A 19,678-nucleotide genomic window follows, 5' to 3' on the forward strand; every position below is an offset into this window, starting at 1 on the left:
ATTATGTAGTTATATCACAATGTTTGTACAAATAAGTTAAAAAATTACTTTAAGCAACAGTAACAAAAATAAATTAATATTTATACATACATACACATATATATTATATATATGCTACCTTTTTTACTTTTTTTTATATTATTATGTTCGTCATATCATTGTCTCTTACTACTTTTACTGCCATTTTCCCTCCACTACACTACGTACCTCCTATTATGTATTTACTATCATTTTGCGTTTAATTAATTATTCGATTAATTACTTAAAGTTTTCTGAGTATTCTGACTGATCCAAGTAAACAGACGAGTGAAGTGCGAAAATAAACGAAAAATTAAATAAAAACAAGAGGGTCCGGGCGAAAAACGAAAACCATTCGCAAAAAAAAGAGGGAAGATCTTCCACGATTTGTCTTTTGTAATGTTGTCGACATAAAAAACGGCGATTTTACTATTAGATAATAATCTGTATAAACATTTTGTTATTACCTATTTGCTTTTGTTTAGTCAACAACGAACGCTCTCCTTTCGTCTATTTGTATTTTGTTCGTTTATTATTTTCCATTTTATTCTATTATTATAAATATTATAGAAACGACGCAGTCAGATGGTAGAGCTGAATAAGAACCTGAATATGAACAGGTAGACAAGAGAGTCTGTCCTGAGTGTTGGAGTCGAGGGCGAGCCACGAAAGAGCATTATAACCTTCTAATACATACCTGAAACAATTCAAAAATAAAATGTTACATTAAATCCAAAACGAAAAAGAACCAATAATACACATAATCCATCATTAAAATAATTTATAAATTACAAATGTACAACTAAATTGTCAATAATAAATTTCAATTATTTTTAAACAGAAAATTTTGTTAAATAATAATGTCAATCAAATTCGAATAAAAATGTCGTTTGAAATAAGTATTAATTTATAGACTCGAATAAATTAACAGGTTGTCAAAAACAAACTTTATAATCTAGCAAGGAAAAGATACAAGAGAAATTTTTGTTACTTCCTCCAGTCTTTCAAGCCTTGCATTGAAATTAATAAAATATTGCTAATTATTATAATATTTAACCACAATATAATTCTGTCTGCAGAAAAATGCATACCAAAACATAAACAATGATAAAAGAAATTTGGTATTAATTAACAAGGATGACACCTTTGGGGTTGGAACACTTTTTAGGTTTTACTTTTAATTGCATATCAATGCTGGTACGCAGGATTACATTTTAACTATCAATCTATTAAATAAATCAAACATGACTTACCTTAGCACGTCGGTGGTGTACTGGGAATCGAGAGGATGTGACGTGATGGCGGACTGTTGGAGTAGCTCGTCCGAACTCTGTTGGATCGAAGGGCTATGCAGGTGAAGGGCGTTCTTCAGAAAGGCAGGACATACGCCCTCGAGGTGCGGACACGACGCCCAAAACCACTTTGGCATCTTACCCGTTGGTGCTGTTGAAACGAAGTAACCGAGAGCCAGCGGCTGCTGCAATAACTGGCCCACCTACGAATAAGAAATTTTTAACATTATAATACACAATCAAGGATGGATTTCTTTCATACTTCCCTCAAATTTCAAAATAAAACTATGAATTCTACGAATTGAATACAGTATTCATTTTTAATGTCCGAAATCTTACCTCTTCTTTAGGTTCATTGTTCCGCGAGTTGGTGTTACAAGGGAAGGGACTTCCCTGTCGTCCGATACCATTCATACCGAAGGTGGGACTTCCCGGTCTGGACGATTCCTCCCTTCTTGGACTACCGGTTGGACTCTGGCCACCCGCGGCCCCCGATTCAGGCCAATTGAATATGTCGCTGAAATCATCGTTCAAAGTCTGCATCGCCGTTTCCATATCGTCGTTTAATACGGTGAAAAGATCGTCGTCTCCCAATTCCGGGCCGTTGATGTGTTGCTCTTGAAACGCAGACTGCGAGGATTGAGTAGTGGCACTCGTTGGGAAGACCTATATAGTAATATCGAAACATGAAATGTATGTATAAACTTCGGTTACTCTTTTTTACACAATGTTAACGTAATAACTACGACTTTATCCCAGTTTCTTTAGAATAATTAATTAAACTTACCAATATGTGAGTACATGTAACATCCTGAGGCGTGGACAGTTGAGAATTAACACTGGCCTGGCTAAAACGTTCGTCAGGTGTGAATTGATCGGGCATCAGCCGAAGAACCGAATCGGGCTCTAAACTGACCAGGCATGCGCTCAAAATGCACGGAACGTTGTGTGGATACATTAAGGAACACTGATTACAAATCTCTTTTAGATGTTTCGAAGCTTTCAACAGATTTTTACGACTTAATAACCAACTCCACCCTTTCAGTTCGCCGTGTCCGATACGTCCCAAACGACCCACCACTAAACGCCACTGTTTAACACTTAACGACATAATGCCTACAAACGAAAAAAATTATTAGACAGAAAAACTTGACAATGAATCGGAGTGTGTAAGCAAATTTTTAAAATTGTAAGTCTAAGTTTATTTTAGGGAAAATTATGACTAAAAATTTTAATTCAGAAAGATATTTGTACGTATTAAAAAATGCTAAATATTTACACGTAATTCTGAATTAAAATATTTAAGGGAAACGCTAAGCACTGTTTAAACGCAAATACTGACCCAAAGTCCAATCCATAAGTTTCTGCAGTCCGAGTCTCCGTGCCGATGCCCTTTTCCGTTTACTTCTGTTTGGTATCTCGATATTTATGGTGACGTTTTCGCAAATCTCGCCCCGCTCGTCAGTAGCGACTGCTAGCAACCAACTTTGGTCGTCCGACAAGCAATAGCTGAGGTAGAGGACGCAGCCTTGGTCCGAGTTCGAGAGACCGAAAGCCTCAACGGGCTCGACTTTTTCTTTTATTGGTGCCAAGATGTAAGGTGGCGAGTACATTTTGTACGGAGCACGGTTCTTGTCCTAGAAAAATGCGATTTTGTTGTGTATATTTATATGGGATTAGAAGAAAAACTACTTTGAAAATGGAGATAACAAAAACAAAATTAAATCACAATGTTAACATTCACTGACATCCGGCAAGTGTACAGACTTTAATGTAAAAATTAGCCTAGGACAATTACGGTTCCATGACAACTTTACTTGCCAAATGTCTTGCTAAAAATAGAAATAAAAACAGTCTTAAACAATTTCAATTCAATAATAAGAACCGTCCAAAGAAGCAAGCATTTGCAAAATAATGAGAAAACAATCCTATTCAAAATGAAGTAAAAACAGTATACAATTACGAGGAACAAGTGTCACCAGGGTCGAGATCTGACTTATTCCGCGTTAGAAAAATAAATCAGAGCAATACCTGTTGCGTTTGTTCTAGCAAGAAAACAACTGCAGAAAACTATCAAATTTCCAGCAACCTGCCGATTTTCCTTGCAATAAAACAGGACTATCAAGTTCATAAAACGGTTGACGATACTGTACAATAACATATGTAAGTTATTTACATAACATTAAAACAACAATTTTATCTGTTATTTTTTAATAGTTTTCATTCGTCAAAAATCTCAATAATGAAACTTACGTCTTTCGTTTTCAGGAAAAGATCCGCACTGGCAGCTGTACCAAAGCCAGTTAAAGACTTTACATTACTAGTGTGAACTAGTAGCCTTCGACACTGAGAAAAAACACTTAAGGCTAAGGCCCTCATGTGGTCAATATGCCTATTTCTGTCCCTAGACTTCCCCAATTCCATCACACTTTCCTGAGATATTATCTAGAAAAAAATTGACAAAAATTAAAACAACTATTACAACACACAAATACATCAGTCAGTTCTTAAATTAATAATAGCTCCGTAGAAAAAACAATAAAAAGTTAGTTTCACAGCAAGTTTTTAACATATGTAACTCTCAAGAAAATATAAACTCAATCAAAAAACATTTTGCCACCAAAAGAATTAAGATTAAGTTTTTTTGTGAAACTTTTTTCTTACCAAGATTTTAATTTTTAACTTTAAAATGGTTAAAATTAGATAGTTACCTGAAAGCTGATGTTGCTACGTATATTTTCCGGCACAGAGCTGAGCACTGACTGAAAACATCTGAGCAATGCGAGACAGGCCAGACGCTGCAGGTCCGGCTGGTCGCATCCCATCGAAAACGGTTCCACCATGTAGATGACCACACAGGGTACTTGTCTATCGTCATCGTCGTGCATAGACTCCGATAAACTAGACAACAGGGGCGTCATTTCTTTCGAATTACCCGAATCCGAATCTAAATAATAAATCAATAGTAAGTTATTAATTTTATATACTGTACACTTCAACAAGATATTGAATGTTTTACCTTGTTCGCTCTTTGGTGTTGAAGGCGCTTTGTCAGTACTATTCATCATGCTGGAGTTTTGACTGCTACTGCTGCTACTGGTAGGGTTGTTGTTACCGCTTCCGGAACTGTTATTATCAGGTGTATTAGGCGGAGGCATAGGACTAGGGGCAGGTTTGTCGGGAGTCGTTTCCGGAGGATCTAGTAACGTTTTGTCCATTGGTACTTGCTGGAGATGCGGCGCCAGGTGATGTTTGCACACCTTTAATGAATCGTTATAATATTAAGTACAGTTCATAAAAATCAAATTAACAAATTTCATTTATCAATAATAAAGAAGTCACTATTATTTAATTTGTCAATTTTGAGAAAACAAAAAAATACTGAAATCATTACTTCTATTTGATTTCTATATGGAAAAAGGTTTTAAAAACACTTACTTGCGCGTACAGCTTGAGCATATCGGTGGCGTCACCCTCTCCTAGACACGTAAACCACTCCTCGACAGGTTCGTTTCCAAGTTTGGTCTTCGCCGTTTTGCCCACGCGCAGTATTCCGTCTCGCAGCACCTTTGTGATGGGGCTGTGCCGACCAAGACGACACGTCTCGTAAGCCGTCGATAATTCTTTGAAGAAGGTGCGTACACGGGGCAGTATGGCGTCGTTATCAGGTGCTACAACGATATAAGCCACGTCGCGAGCGTAAGAGTAAGGCTCCAGAAGGAGCCGTTCCCAATGGTGGACGGCATAGGGGGATAACGATAACCAATCTTTTTCGTGACCGACTATCAAAGATGGAACTGGTTGGGGCTCGCAACGGTCGTCAGTACCTTAAATAGAAACATGGAAAGCTTGTAGTAGGAACTTAGTGATAGTTGACTGATAATTTAGACATCTAACAGTAAGTTACCTCCCCTATAATAATGAAAAATTAATTGTTTATTTAAAAGAATAAGCACAGAACTCTAAAATTTTTATCATAATCAACTAAAAAATTATTATTCCAAAAGGACTGTTTAGGATTTAAAAACAACTTGCTTTTGTTAGTTGAAAAGTATTGTCAGAAGTTGAAATTTATGTAAATTTTAAAGAGAAATAAACATATTATATAAACAACTTCTGTTTTCATTTAGCAAAGTTAAATGCATCAGAAGTTTTTACAGAAACCTACTGATGGGTAAGCTTTGCATTAAAAAAATTGAATATTTGCGTTTAAATTTAATATAATTAAATAACCACTTAATCGATAGTGTAACTGAAATTTCACCATCAATCATTTTTGTTTTCCAAATCTACTTTCTCTTTCAATTATTATTTCTTTCTAAATTTACTTTCTGTATCAATTATTATTTCTTACCTCTTCCGGCCAATCGATGGAACTGCCTCCAGGTCAAGGGCCCTTTCACGGCGGACGGTGGTTCCCACAATCTTGTCTGACACTTTTTCCTTATCGCTTCTTGGAGTAGGGGTTGTAATCCTTTCATCACCCTCACAATGTCCTGGTTACACTGCGGCCCGAACGCCCTGAGAAACGGCCACCTGTGCACACAGATCCGATGATGACTCCCCAAACCGGCCCCTCGCGGTCGCAAACTGTCTTCGGCTTTACATAACAATATACTTTCCGATTGTTTACTCTGTTCTAAGGCCAACGTCGTCAACTCATTACCTAATAATTATTAAATTTAAACAATTTATTGCACATAAAAAAAAATTCCAAAAAAAATCTGCTCACCATCAGTGAATTCCAAAATGTTAACAGTGCTGGAATACGAATGGTCGACAAGATTGTTTCGATGATAACGTGCAGATCGATATAATGAATTAGCTGTACTTTGGATCATTACGCATTGTTCTCGTACGAGTTCGATTATGCTGTGTGGGATAACGTCCACTTGTTCCCGCTCCATACTCGGGTCCATTTTCAGGCTACTCGTCTGCAGAAGAAACGACAAAAGGGACGGTTTTTTCCTTTCGCTAGGATCTTCCGCAATACCTAGATAAAAAAAATTGATGTATAAAAAACGGCTTATCTATAGATTTTCCCAAATATCCATTAAAGGAAGGCTAACTTCAAAACAGTTCATAGTGGTTTTCTTTTATAGTTTTTTTTGATAAAAATTAATGTTTTTGAACAATAAATGTTAGCAGCGTTGCGAACCAATTTGCGAACTGCAGTAAATAAACTGGTGTATCCTTCTGCATGAATTATTTTGCAAAGACTGTCTATGTTAAAAAGAAATGTGGAATTAAAACCACCATTTTAACACTCCCAAAAATCTTTGCTTACTACAGAAAATTAGCGATTAATTTTTGGACAGAATTAATTAGCACACTGGCGACAAAACATTTAGTTTATTACATGATTTAAAAATTTAAATATCTTTTAAATTTCTTCCCCAGATATTTCCCGAGATTAGGGATATTTTTTTTATTCGAATCTACAACCAACAAATTAATATCAGCGACATCGTTTTACATTTCCAACTAAATTATACCAAAAACGATTAAAATTAAAAAAAAAAAAGTAAATATTTAGCAATGTTTAAGCGGGTAACCAACTGCAACTTTTTATATTTTCAATACAGCACTTTAAATAGCATTCAAAACTTACCAGTAATTTCCATTTCGTCTTCATAAAATAATCCACTCCGATGTGACAGACGTCTGTTGACGACCGCCGAGAAACCACAGCTGCATTTGATCGAGTCTTCGTCAAAGATGGGCGCGAGATGATGCTGCTGTCCCTGATGGTGGTTGTGATGATGGGGCGGTGGCGGGGACATCATACTGCCGTACGGGGGCCCCTGCGCGCCTGGATACGGACTGTTTGGTTGATGCATTGAGCCATAGCCGACGATCTTATCACCGGGATTGGTCGACGACGAAGAACTGTTGCTGTTCATCAGGTACACGCTCGCGTCTGCGCCTTGAATATTTCCGACCACTTTGGGTCCCGCGTTGCACACACACAGGGTGCAACTATCGAAGTTGTGATCGCGGAATATATTCAGCGCAGTATCGCCTGATAATAAATACAAAACAGTCATTTAAACGCACTTTTTCTTAATGTACGTATACAACACGTCTTTTCCTTAATATTGAACAGAACAGTAACAATTTGTATTTTTTCATTTAAATAATGTAAATATGTAATACCAGATAATAAAAAAATATAAAACTTACCTAAAAGAATGTTAACAACAAGAGAACTGGCTTCAGGAGTACGAAGCATCATGGGAGGTGGTTCCGCATCTACCGAATTGAGATTTTTGTTCAAGTAAGAGCTTGCGGTCGACGTGGCCGGACTGGGCAGTTCGTACGGGGGTGGTGGAGGTCTAAAAATTACAAAATTGGATACATAAAATAAAAACACTACCATTAAGAGCAAAATCATTTAAATAATTTCTGCAATATTATAATAATTTACCTGAATCCCGGTGGTGCAGAATGTGATGGACTCGATGGATACGACGAGATGTTTTGATGTATACTGTTGGGTAAGCTGCTGGTGGTGTTTGGAGACGGCCGGTTGTTGACTACTGCCGTCGTCGCCACCGGTTGTATGGCAGTGGGATTGGGGGCGAGCTGCGGCGCGGTCGTCATCGGTTTCTCCATGTGCTGAAGCCACGACGGCTTGTAGACGCACTGAGGTGGTAAAACTACCGCCGGCAGGCCAGCACTTGGTAAATTCACAAGGGGCGCGTACTTACTCGAACCGACCATTTTACAGATTACCGGCGGCTTGAACACATAACTCCAGTCCTCTAACAAATCAAATAATTCCTTTACGTCACACCTCTTTTATATCTTCAAATTTTAATATTAATAATGTAGTCGAAATGCTGACTAAATTGTTCTCAAAATAAACAAGCAAATGAAAATCGACATTACTATTGCCAGAATAAAAGATCTTTTGAAATAAACAAATATTTTTCAAAACCCTGGATCAACTAGCAAAAAATTAGGTTATCAGTTAATTATTTTCATTTTTTTGTATTAATTTGATATTTGTTAAAAAAAAATCAACAAATTAAATAAGATTTACCTATACTTTCTTCCTGTGGACTTCCCATACTAGGATAAATTTCCTGTTTGACACGCGCAACGGCACCCAAATCTGCTAAATCGGGCGGGGGTAGATCGAACTGGCCGCAGGGCGACGCAATAGGGTTAGGTTCGAGACTGGGCGGAGTTGGAAACATTTTACTGAGTTCTTCGGGCCTTAAAATGCCGATGTTTGAACACGTACCGTGACCGCTACCCCCTCCACTGCCACCACTTCCATAGAGACGCTTATTCGTATCTTCGTGGACCCCTGTCGACTTATTCGAACCAGGGGGTGTTTGTACCTAATTAAAACAATAAGTTATTGTTATTTCTTGGCGAATATTTTAGATCATTCGTTTTACTTGTAATCCTTCGTCCCCACTTGTGTCATCCGAGTTGTCAAATATCTGATCCAGATCCCTGTACGAGGGTTGCAAGCCCTCGCTCGTGAACAGGTTACCAGCACTGCTGACCTTTTTCGAGTCTTTTGTTGGCTGTTCTTCTTTAACGTTTTGGCCCCTTTTGAAGCCGTCCATGTTACAGGCCGCTCCTCCTCCTTCCTCCTCGAACTCGTACGGGTCTCCGGGACGTTTGGTTCCGTGCGGTAACGAATTTGGAATGGCGATCGTCGAATCCGTTTCCATCTATATATACAAAAGGTTTCAGTCAATAAAAAAAAAACAGTCATTAATAATAATAAACAACAATTTACCTGGCAGATTGGTTCCTGTTTGATTTCTTGCTTGATCACGAGGGGCTGCTGGCCCTTGGGGTTATTGTGGTTGAGATCACTGGCTGTACTCGCCATCAAGCCCGACTGTTGTTGGTACATTGAGTAGAGATCCATTTTTCCTGATCTGATAATAGCCCGCATACTATCCTTTGAATCGGGTTTAAATCGCTTGACGGGATGGTTTAACCTTAGGTCGTAAATAAATAAAATATTCAGAGAAAGGAAACAATATATCTTCTAAATAAACAAAAACACCAAAATCTCTCTACTATCCTTACCAAGCGTCCAATGTCGAATAATCGTACAAAAGGTCGAGCGTGTGCTCTTCCTCTCCGAGCGCGTCCTCGTATTCTTTCGAACTGAGGGCGGGCCTTTTCATTGCGGTCGCCGCTCCGCCCGTTGTTCCTCCGCCTATCGTCGCTCCACCGCCCATCAGTCCGCCCGTTACACCCTCGTCTTCCCGTTTGATGTCCATGTGCGTATTCGTCATCGGACTGTCAATGACTGAACCAGCGTTGGTAGGTGGAGCTTCGTCCGTTGGCGTCTGCGCTTTGTCAGCCGGGGAAGGAGCGACGGTAGGCGGGTGCGGAGACAACGTGGGCATGGGTTGTTCGCCTGGAGGTACAGAAGCAGGTTGCGAGTTCGGATTAGGCAATGGCGAGGGCGCGACAGACGGAGGACTCCCCACTGACGGTATCGCCAGGGACTCTTGCGTACGTGGATATGAAGGTGGACCGCCCTGGGGCGTGTACGAACCGGGACACCTACAACAAAAATAAAATGTAAATTACCAAACGATTTAAAAAAGGTAAAGTGCCATAAAGATAAAAATAATAACAATCTTAAACTATTTATATACAAAGTAGAAAACCATTCAGCTGATTGTAATATACGATATTTACATGCTTTGTTACATTGTAAGTGTGTTTAATGTAGTTAATTAGAGATAACGTGAATTATACTAACTTAAAGAACGTTTATATTGATAAAATCATGCATAAGTAAGTCACAAGCACTTAATGTCAATCGATATACTATTGCTGAAAAAAAATTAATGGACATGTTACAATGATAATGATTCCGTTTATTAAAACTATGGGAAATATTACATATTTATAATTTTTCAGGTTTTAATATCCATCAGAATTGATGCAAATTTATCATCAGAGACGTTTACTGATTTTAATTTTAATCAATCAAACCATTCGTTATCACCACCACCCCCTACAGAAAAAAAAGGTGTACAGGTGTGTGTATATGTGTATCCCCTAATTGCAATTATTGTACAAAGCATCATGAAACCTTTTAAATGACGTATAAATATTTTTTTTTCTAATTTACATTAATAATTACATTACTTAAAATAATTTATATTTAGTTTACTTTTTAAAAAATTATATACACAATGAAAATCATAGCGATTGCTTATCAATCACATATTTTTGAATCCTTTCACTCCTTAGAGCATATTCGCCTAGAAGCAGTCTCAAAAGTGAACATTAGCAGGCTATTTCTTTTTAGCGATATGGAATTAAATTTAACCCTGCTATTCGAAATCTCTCCCTAATGACAATTGCAAATGATCGAGATACCAACACATGTGTCGCTAGAAACAAATAGCCTGCACCCTACGTTGAGAGACAGCAACACGGCTAGTAACCCACGATGGTTCACATTGAAACCCTGCCTCTATGTGTATATGTCTATCAGTTTCATCCATTCGATATCAGGCAACACACAACACACCACAAAATGTTTTTTGAGACGAGAATAACGCGAAAGAACTACGCCCACCTCCTATGCTAAACATCATCCCCTATTATCCAATATTTGATCCATCCCTGTTCCTGTAAGATTAACGTATTATAAAAAAAAAAGAAAAAAACATGGTGATACAGTGTGATTGTATTATTATAGTATAGTAGCTCGAGTGATAAAATGTTACTTGATTATTATTATGTATTACTTATTATTGCTGATAATAATAATGACGACATTATAATTAATGTTATTGTATTATTATTATTATTATTATAGAAGCCCGTCACCCAGCAAGCGAGTGACCAACCTTTCGACGGGGGTGGTAGGCACGGTAGGAACGACATTGCTGTTGCTGCTGCAGCTACTACTACCACCATTGTTGTTATTTGAAGGGGTTGCAGCCGTATTATTGCTGTTGACGGTGTCATTATTCGACGCCGATGTCGTCGTTGTTACTACTGCTGCTGTTAGAGTAATGTCGAGTGACACAGGCGAACGCCTGTGAAAAGGTATGCGGCTGGGACGCTGCCCTTTAACTTTACCACTGCTACCCCACTTACTACTGCCGCTCGTGCCCGTCGTTGTCGCGCCTGCGCACAACTTCCTACACCTGAAAAGTCGTCGTGCGTTCACAAACAACTGCATAAGAAAATAAATTAACAACCCGGAATGAATCGACGGGGTGAGGATAGCAAGGAGAAAATTTTCTTGAACAGGAGGGAGAGCTAAAACAAAACGGGAGAATAAAACAAATAGGAACCTAAAACCAGAAGGACTTGACACTGTCGATTATCCCATCCCACATCCACCATCTGGTGAAATACCTTCTTCTGGTATATCCTTCAAACCGCTAGTTACTTATTATAATAAACGAGAAGTATGAAATATTCGAGAAACAGCAATGTTTTCTTTTTACTATATAACCAAGTATCACAAAGCAAAATCATTTACTGGATGATCTAATTTCTCGTTAAACTGTTTATGATACGAAAATATTTTACGATTTTTCAAGGTCAATTAATTTCCTATTTACGTCTGTCATTTTTTCGTCAAATTTTTCCTATCTTAAACAGTTTATAGAAGAATGAACTGCAAACATTTTATTTCATTAGAACAAAAATAAAATTGGAAAAGAATTATCTCATGACCGGAGCAAGACACCAACTAAATAACATACGCATTAATAAAGCTACGTGGTACTTATTATACAAACACTAAGGTATTTTCTTTTAGCACATTTAAATTAATCATTTAAACAAAAACCCTTATTACATATTATAAAAACTTTTACTATATGTGCGTGAGTAGGGTACTCACTTTGAACAGGTACAATTAGCTCTCCTCGTTGGGTCAACAAAGTCCCAATTGCCTCCTCCAGTTCCACTGCTGGCATCCGTCGACGTTAACAACCCGCCACTTCCCACAGGACCATTCATCTGAGTCATCTGACCGTTATTACATTGCTGTTGTTGTGATTGTGGTTGTTGGGACGGTGTCGACGTTGATGATGATGCCGACGACGGTGCCGTTGTAGCTCCTCCGCCACCGCCTCCATTGACACTCGAAGGCAAGACTGGGGAAGGTGCCGGAGGTCCTCCGAGGATACACTCCTGCCACGTCCGTTCTGGAAGCACGTTGGCCGCCGTGGGGTCCTTTTGCATGGATGACGGATGCTCGATGGAGACGGGAAATGGACCCGGAGGCGGCACTCGACTATAGACAGGAACCGGTGACGGGGGCGGCGACTGGATTGCCACAGGAGTGCCTAGAAAATGAAACATTTATATCATACGATCCTTATTTGTTATAACAATTAAGTGGCGTGTCGTATCATTTATGTTACAGTACTTTAAAAACCTCAAACAAACGCTATATCCTGATTAACTGCATTATCTCAAACCTTCACATTATTTTACAGATCGTTTAAACAAATAAACTTTTATTTTTTGTTACAATGGGGGGATATATTATTAAGGATATCTTGCAGAAACATTTAGTTCATTAAAGATTGTTATTAATGCGACTTGAAGCAATTTTTTTAGCTTTCTATACAAATTATTTGGATCATAGTTATGTACGGTTACGAGACGGTCTCCAACGTGACAACCTGTTCACAATTAAAAAAAAAGCGCCGTTATACATAATCATAAAAAAAAAATTAAAACATTAAATGTGTGTGTTGTAGTCGATTGGCTGACTGAATTGTCCAAATAAAAGACAACTCAGCAAATGAAAAATCGACCTTAGTTGATTTGGCGAGACAAAAAAGACTAGTGAAACAAAAATCTGTGTTCCACAAGCCGGATCTCTCGCGTACACGTATTTAGTGCGCGAGTTTATTACATTAATAATTCAAATTGTACTAAACCAAAAAAAAAAAACAACAAAAACCCCATCAGCTAATAGTACCTGCACGTAAATTATTAACAGCAAAGAAAAAAAACTTCCAAAAGGTAGAAAAGATTAAACTGAGGAAACAAATCAAAATTAATGTACAATAGTGAAAAAATGTGTACTTTTTATGCTGAAGATATTATGAAGATCAAGGCCCCATAAACAGTGAAATTAATACGTACATATTAAAAAAAAAATAATAAAATTGAACAGACCTCCCTTTTAGATATTTTTAAAGTTACATTAATAAACTAACAAATTAAAATACTATCCTTACGAAACATGAAACAACATTTATTAATAAATTTTACATTCAAAATGCACAACAATGCAAAAAACAACTGCAAAATTTTAATTTATTAGTGCGAAATAATTTATCTGTGCAACAGCAACAATGGTATCTTGGTTATACCGTGGGGAAATCCCTTAGGTAATGCATAATGTATATTTCTTTCGACTTAAAATTAGCATCATCATCATCATCATCATAAGGTCATCAGTCCTAAGACTGGTTGGACACGTACTTCCACTCTTTCCTATCCTGAGCTAATCTTCGCATCTCCCTAAAACTAGAACAGCCCACATCCTTAACTATTTGCGAACAGTAATCTAATCTAGGTCTACCTCTACCCCTCCTAACTCCTGTTTCTGCCTCTAATATGTCTCTGACTAGACTTTCATGCCTCAGAAGGTGTCCTACCAACTTATCTCGCCTATTTTTTATTGACTTCCATAGAGTCCTCTGTTCTCCTGTTCTTTCCAATACCTCTTCATTTTTAACCTTTTCTACCCACGATATCCTCATCATCCGCCTATAACACCACATTTCGAACGCTTCTAACCTTTTCTTTTCCGCCGCTCCCACTGTCCATGTTTCACACCCGTACAACGTCGTGCTCCAAACATACACCTTTAACAACCTTTTTCGAATTTCTAAATTAACCGTTCGCGAGCATAGAAGTGACTTCTTTTTATTAAAGGCGACACGACCCTGCGCTATCCTCTGCTTTATATCCCTACTACTCCTTCCATCCTGATTTATCTGACTTCCTAGGTATCTAAAATCAGCCACTTCTTCTAATTTTTCGTCTCCTATCTTTATATTCGCTCTTTCCCTACTTTTTCTTCCCTTGCATATCAGTATTTTAGTTTTGCTTTTATTTATTTTCATACAGTACTGATCTGTCAGTACCGCTTCCATTTTATTTAAAGCTAAAAATTAGCATACATAATCTTTATAAAAGCAAAGCGATACAATATCATGGAGGAAGATAAGTGGTACACTTTTTGATTAGAAACATTATTCTTCATTTTTTACCTCTAATACAAGAAAAATGGCGTTACAATTAAGTTTTAGAGATGTGGATTTTCGATTTTGACAATTTCTATATAACACTTACTGGATCCATTTTTAATCCCGTTCTGCTGGATGACATTGGGGGTCGTTTGGGGAACAGGCGTTATCGAAGGTTGTCCTGCTCCCGTCGGTGCAGTCGCCGCTGTTCCCCCGACGATTCCACTGTTCAGAACTGGTAAATTGGCCGAATCGTCCATGTCGGTGACCAACACGTAACAGGAGGGGTATCGCATCTTCGACGAGCCGACGACCACCTCGACGATGTTCAGGTCGCCGGTGGACATGCTCGTCCTGTCCAAAGGATAAAACTGACCCCAGTCCTCCAGGAGACGAGTCGTCGACTCGTTCGGTTTGAATATGTGGCCCGTGAGAGTGCCCGCCAGACCGAAGGGGGCCAACATAACTATAGAAAGACAAAAAACACTATTAAAGTATGAGTCACAAAAACGGAATCCTTTTTTGGAAATAAGTTTCACTTGTCACTTATGTAAATCAAATAAATGTAACAACGAATATGAATTACCGTTTCATTGTCTCATTGTGACTTTATCAACAATTCAATCCTACCGTTTTTATGTACCACGATAATAAATCTTTTGTCAAAAAATTGTAAAAAATTACCTATTAACTATCCACAACTAAAAGTTTATTAACCTTATCCTTTGTCAATTCAATTTTTTTACCAATACTCTACAAATTTACCGGAATTAAGCTTCTCTTGTAAAAAAAATACGCATTAGAAAGCCAGACTAATTTGCATGGCTCTAAAATCAATTATCATGCATAATTTGTTCAAGAAATTAGTTACAACGAACGGGGGAACAACCGACAGAGTATTATCAGATTATCACTCAAGTCGAAGTACACAACTAAAGAAGGAATTATGTAGGTAGACCTGATAAACACTACAGTTTGCGAAACCGAGTATTTAAACCAAAATGTTAAATTTATTGTCTCAGAACAATATCACAAATAATATTGTCTATATATATTCCAAAACAAATTGTAAATAAATTTTTGAATTTGTTACATTACAATTTACTTTTAATAAAATAAGCTACCAAGTGGATCATTTTACACAATTTTAACGAAAAAGACTCGAAAAAAATACGATTATTAATTAAAAAAATATATACAAAAAAAAAATCCGCTACCTTGAAGTCCTTGACTGGACGCCTGGGCCTGTTGCAAGTGCCATCGAGTGAGTTTTCGTACCGCAGGATGTTGACGTACGTCGACACTTGCACACACTGTGCTCTCCCCATGAACAAAGAAGGCAAACGAGAAAGAGAGATGGGTCGAACTGCTGAAAAACCCAAAAGAACAACAATTAAAAAAACTGAATTTTAAAATAACAAAAGAAAAAACTAGATAAAGGAGCAATAACATAAGCGAATGGGTTTAAAAAGCATCATTAACAAGTTCGGTATTTTCAGCTGTCAAATACCAAAACGTAAACAAAATGCGCACAAACTTAATGCGCAGCGGACGACTAAGTACAACATGGTGACGTTTTTACGGCTCGCGCAGTACATTAAACATAACCATGTATGTAGTTATCACTCCTATTTCTAGTATTCTTGGTCACTTTAAATAGAAGAATAAAATGAATTATTCATGTTACTAACCTGGAAGAAGCTTCGGTGCTTTTACTTCCCCCTTCGTGAGGTTGAACAAACCACTTTCCTATGCGAACAAAGTCCCTCGATAACAAACACCGTTCTATTAAGTTGTGAAGGGCTTTAAAAAGTAACGATCTACACTCGTACGAAAGCCCACTTTCCCAAGAGCCCTGGTCACCTTCTGTAAAAAAAAAAAGAAAAATTATTATTATTAATACTAGGCTCTTCACCCCTATCAGTANGTCATTGTACAATTTTAGATTTGTGCCCAATTCCTTCTTCTGCGGATATCTCCTATTGTATTACATGTGTCTAATTTTAAACGTATTAAAATGAGAAATTTCCGAATAAACTTGGCAACGATGGGTCCGATAATGGGTTTAATGCCTCTTGTAGTGCCGCGTAAGCCGGCTGTGGTAGCGACCCGACGCAGTGACGACAAGGATCGGTCCTGTCGCTCCTGTATAGCAGCCGTTTTGCTTGTGGGGCTTTAAGATTAGGTAATAATTTCATCTACTTTACCCGCACTTACAACACGATCCGGTATCTACAGTAACTGATCAAAATAATGACAAATTTTTGTGATTCCAGCCCAAAGCTCGGTTTTACCATTACCATGACCAAAACCAAAAGCATCACGTTTCTGTTGAAAATTGCAAGAAGAAATTTCATTTAACATTTTTAAGCAAAAGATGAAATCATTGTTGCATCATCTCCCCTAATACTAGAACGTTCTAGAACGTGTAATTAAAAGGTGGAACAGGAACCGGTGACGGGGGCGGCGACTGGATGAAATCATTGTTGCATCATCTCCCCTAATACTAGAACGTTCCCGACTGTATATTATACAAATAACTTCTAATTTAAGATATGTACAGTTCAGTAATTAAAATTACCCCTCGTTTTACAAACCAATACGAAACGCCACTGGCCTTTTATGTTGCATTACATGAGGTTTGCATTATTAATTTTTAATTATCGCATTCCACGTGCTTACAAACAAATGTACAGTTTTAACGACACCATTTACGACTGTGACGTAATGTAAACATTGTTATTATTGAGAAAAACATGATAAAGTTTAACACGCGAGCACCTAGGACTCCGCGCCTCATCAAAAATGTCGTTCGGTATCTGTAATTCGATATATATTATCCATATTTATTGCTTTTTACAATATCTATTTAGTAATAGACTAATTTTAACTCCAAAATATTTGCAACAGCGACATTATAGTATGAATAATAATTAATGTAAGTGAGTCGTGGAACCCTGGACTATTTCCAAGGAACCCCTAAGCTCTGCATAAATCGCTACTACTGTTTCGATTATTAATTACGTTTCAATATATTTTTGCGCATGAGAAAATTTTGATACGATATGGCAACGACGCCGTCGCAAAATAAGTAAATCGATGCTAACATTGCTAACCCCACGACGCCACGGGCCACGCTTAGGCGGCGAAACACGTGAAGGACAACAGCAGCGGTGTGTCAATAAGTAAGCAAGGTCCTAAATGGCAACATCACAAAAACAACGGATACGTCGCAAGGAAATGTATTGTTTGTACCGGTGTCTTGTACATACTTACTTATTACGTGCGTATCATGTACGCACGTATGTGTATCTGTATGTATGTATCGGTGGTGAAAACGGAATTTCCCATTCGGTTAATAAGCGCCGAAATTAATTGGTTAATAAATACTATCTGTGTATAGAGAAAATTAGCAACTCAAACGCAGAATTTTCCATCAGATTTAAATTCCACTGACTACAAGTCATAAAAAATTACCGTGATGCAGGATAAAATAACTTCGTTTTTAATTTTGTTAACTTATTTCATAACTTTTCCTTTCGTAGCATTACGCAATTACTAAAACAGGCACATTCACTGGTGTACCAAACTTATTAGGTAACAATAAATGTGTGTTATTACTATTAAAAACAAAATCAACTACATACTAATAAGATGGAAAAAAAATAACTATTTTCATTCTTCTTAAAAACAAGGAAATATCTAATAATACGGGAGAGAAATAATGAAAGTTCTTTAAGTTTTTTCTTAAAAACAAAACACTCAATCGCAACATGAACGAAATAAAACAAAAAACTTCAATATACTTATGTAGGTAATATATCTCGTTATGTACTGCAATAGGTATTATGACACAAGCAGACGGTAATAAATTATGCCTCCCACTGTACATAGTTGTCCTGAATAAAAACGAATAGTAATTTACAATGACCTTGCAAATTAGATATGCATTTACAATACAATGTCAACGTATAAACACACACACAAAACTCTATCTATCTGTACCCACCTATTTCAAATCAAATATTGCATATAAACATATAACCACCTACAATTTTGTGAGCTTTCTTTCATCATCATTAATCTGAGTGTTAAATTTTAAAGAGATTTAACATTTTTTTTCTGCCTATCATAAAACATGCAAATGCGAATATAAAAAACTTAATTTACCGATAAATTACTACACACCCTCACCTATTGCTAAATTAATCAGAAGAGGCGAATGGATGTACATAAATTTATGAATGAATGAATGGATATTAAACAGTGTTGTGCAGTGCGTAAGTGTGAATGAATTTTAACAAGCAAGGTGTTTCTCTAGCCTACCTACACTACACAAGCACATATTCTCACAATATACACCTTCATCACTGTGTTTGTATGTGTGTAAGGTTGGTACAAGAACAAGACGCGTTTGTCGCTTTGTGACAATTGGTAAACACTTTCGAGAAAGTAAATATTTACTAAAGGTGTTAAACGTCAGATTTATGATACAATTGCATTTGTTTCTTTCGTTTGCAAAACCCATTGTTATATTGTTTTCATATACAGGTAAGGCAAAACATTCACGGGACATAGAAATTACACATTTCTTTGTCGGCGTTACTCGCCACTCGTGTATACGGGGTGATTCATAACAGATTACAACTACTATGACGATTCTAAACGTAAATAATTTAATATAAAAATAAATTCAAATCCAAATCCAAAAAAATTTAAGATTTGATTTGTATGTACAAATTACCAAATTAGTAAATTTAAAATGAATGGTTAATAGTAGAATCAAATTACAGTGATAACTTTTATTTTCAGGGCTAAAGTAATTTCCACCCTCTAACCGTCATTGTACAATTTTAGATTTGTGCCCAATTCCTTCTTCTGCGGATATCTCCTATTGTATTACATGTGTCTAATTTTAAACGTATTAAAATGAGAAATTTCCGAATAAACTTGGCAACGATGGGTCCGATAATGGGTTTAATGCCTCTTGTAGTGCCGCGTAAGCCGGCTGTGGTAGCGACCCGACGCAGTGACGACAAGGATCGGTCCTGTCGCTCCTGTATAGCAGCCGTTTTGCTTGTGGGGCTTTAAGATTAGGTAATAATTTCATCTACTTTACCCGCACTTACAACACGATCC

At 37.3% G+C, this 19,678-nt stretch overlaps 1 protein-coding gene across 6 annotated transcripts in view; it reads right to left on the reverse strand.

Moving 5' to 3' along the window:
• Positions 1-6: 6 nt before the first annotated feature.
• Positions 7-19,678, reverse strand: part of LOC108732592 (mediator of RNA polymerase II transcription subunit 13) — a 34,039-nt gene continuing 14,367 nt past the window's right edge. For 2 of the 6 annotated variants that reach the window (XM_018463465.2, XM_018463469.2), the window contains 22 exons: positions 16,231-16,405; positions 15,757-15,908; positions 14,646-15,005; positions 12,169-12,616; positions 11,159-11,461; positions 9,369-9,854; positions 9,070-9,277; positions 8,720-9,001; positions 8,356-8,659; positions 7,738-8,074; positions 7,494-7,645; positions 6,922-7,332; positions 6,043-6,303; positions 5,665-5,976; positions 4,749-5,137; positions 4,022-4,570; positions 3,564-3,755; positions 2,653-2,947; positions 2,098-2,426; positions 1,650-1,976; positions 1,272-1,513; positions 7-715 (listed from right to left, as the gene is read on the reverse strand). In XM_018463465.2, coding sequence (XP_018318967.1) covers positions 583-715; positions 1,272-1,513; positions 1,650-1,976; positions 2,098-2,426; positions 2,653-2,947; positions 3,564-3,755; positions 4,022-4,570; positions 4,749-5,137; positions 5,665-5,976; positions 6,043-6,303; positions 6,922-7,332; positions 7,494-7,645; positions 7,738-8,074; positions 8,356-8,659; positions 8,720-9,001; positions 9,070-9,277; positions 9,369-9,854; positions 11,159-11,461; positions 12,169-12,616; positions 14,646-15,005; positions 15,757-15,908; positions 16,231-16,405 — 6,647 coding nt within the window. In that variant the 3' untranslated portion in view covers positions 7-582. The other 4 variants (XM_018463466.2, XM_018463467.2, XM_018463468.2 and 1 more) reach the window with 4 other exon arrangements.

The sequence above is a fragment of the Agrilus planipennis genome, unplaced genomic scaffold (assembly GCF_000699045.2).
Source record: "Agrilus planipennis isolate EAB-ADULT unplaced genomic scaffold, Apla_2.0 scaffold71, whole genome shotgun sequence".
In the NCBI taxonomy this organism is placed as follows: Eukaryota; Metazoa; Arthropoda; class Insecta; order Coleoptera; family Buprestidae; genus Agrilus; species Agrilus planipennis.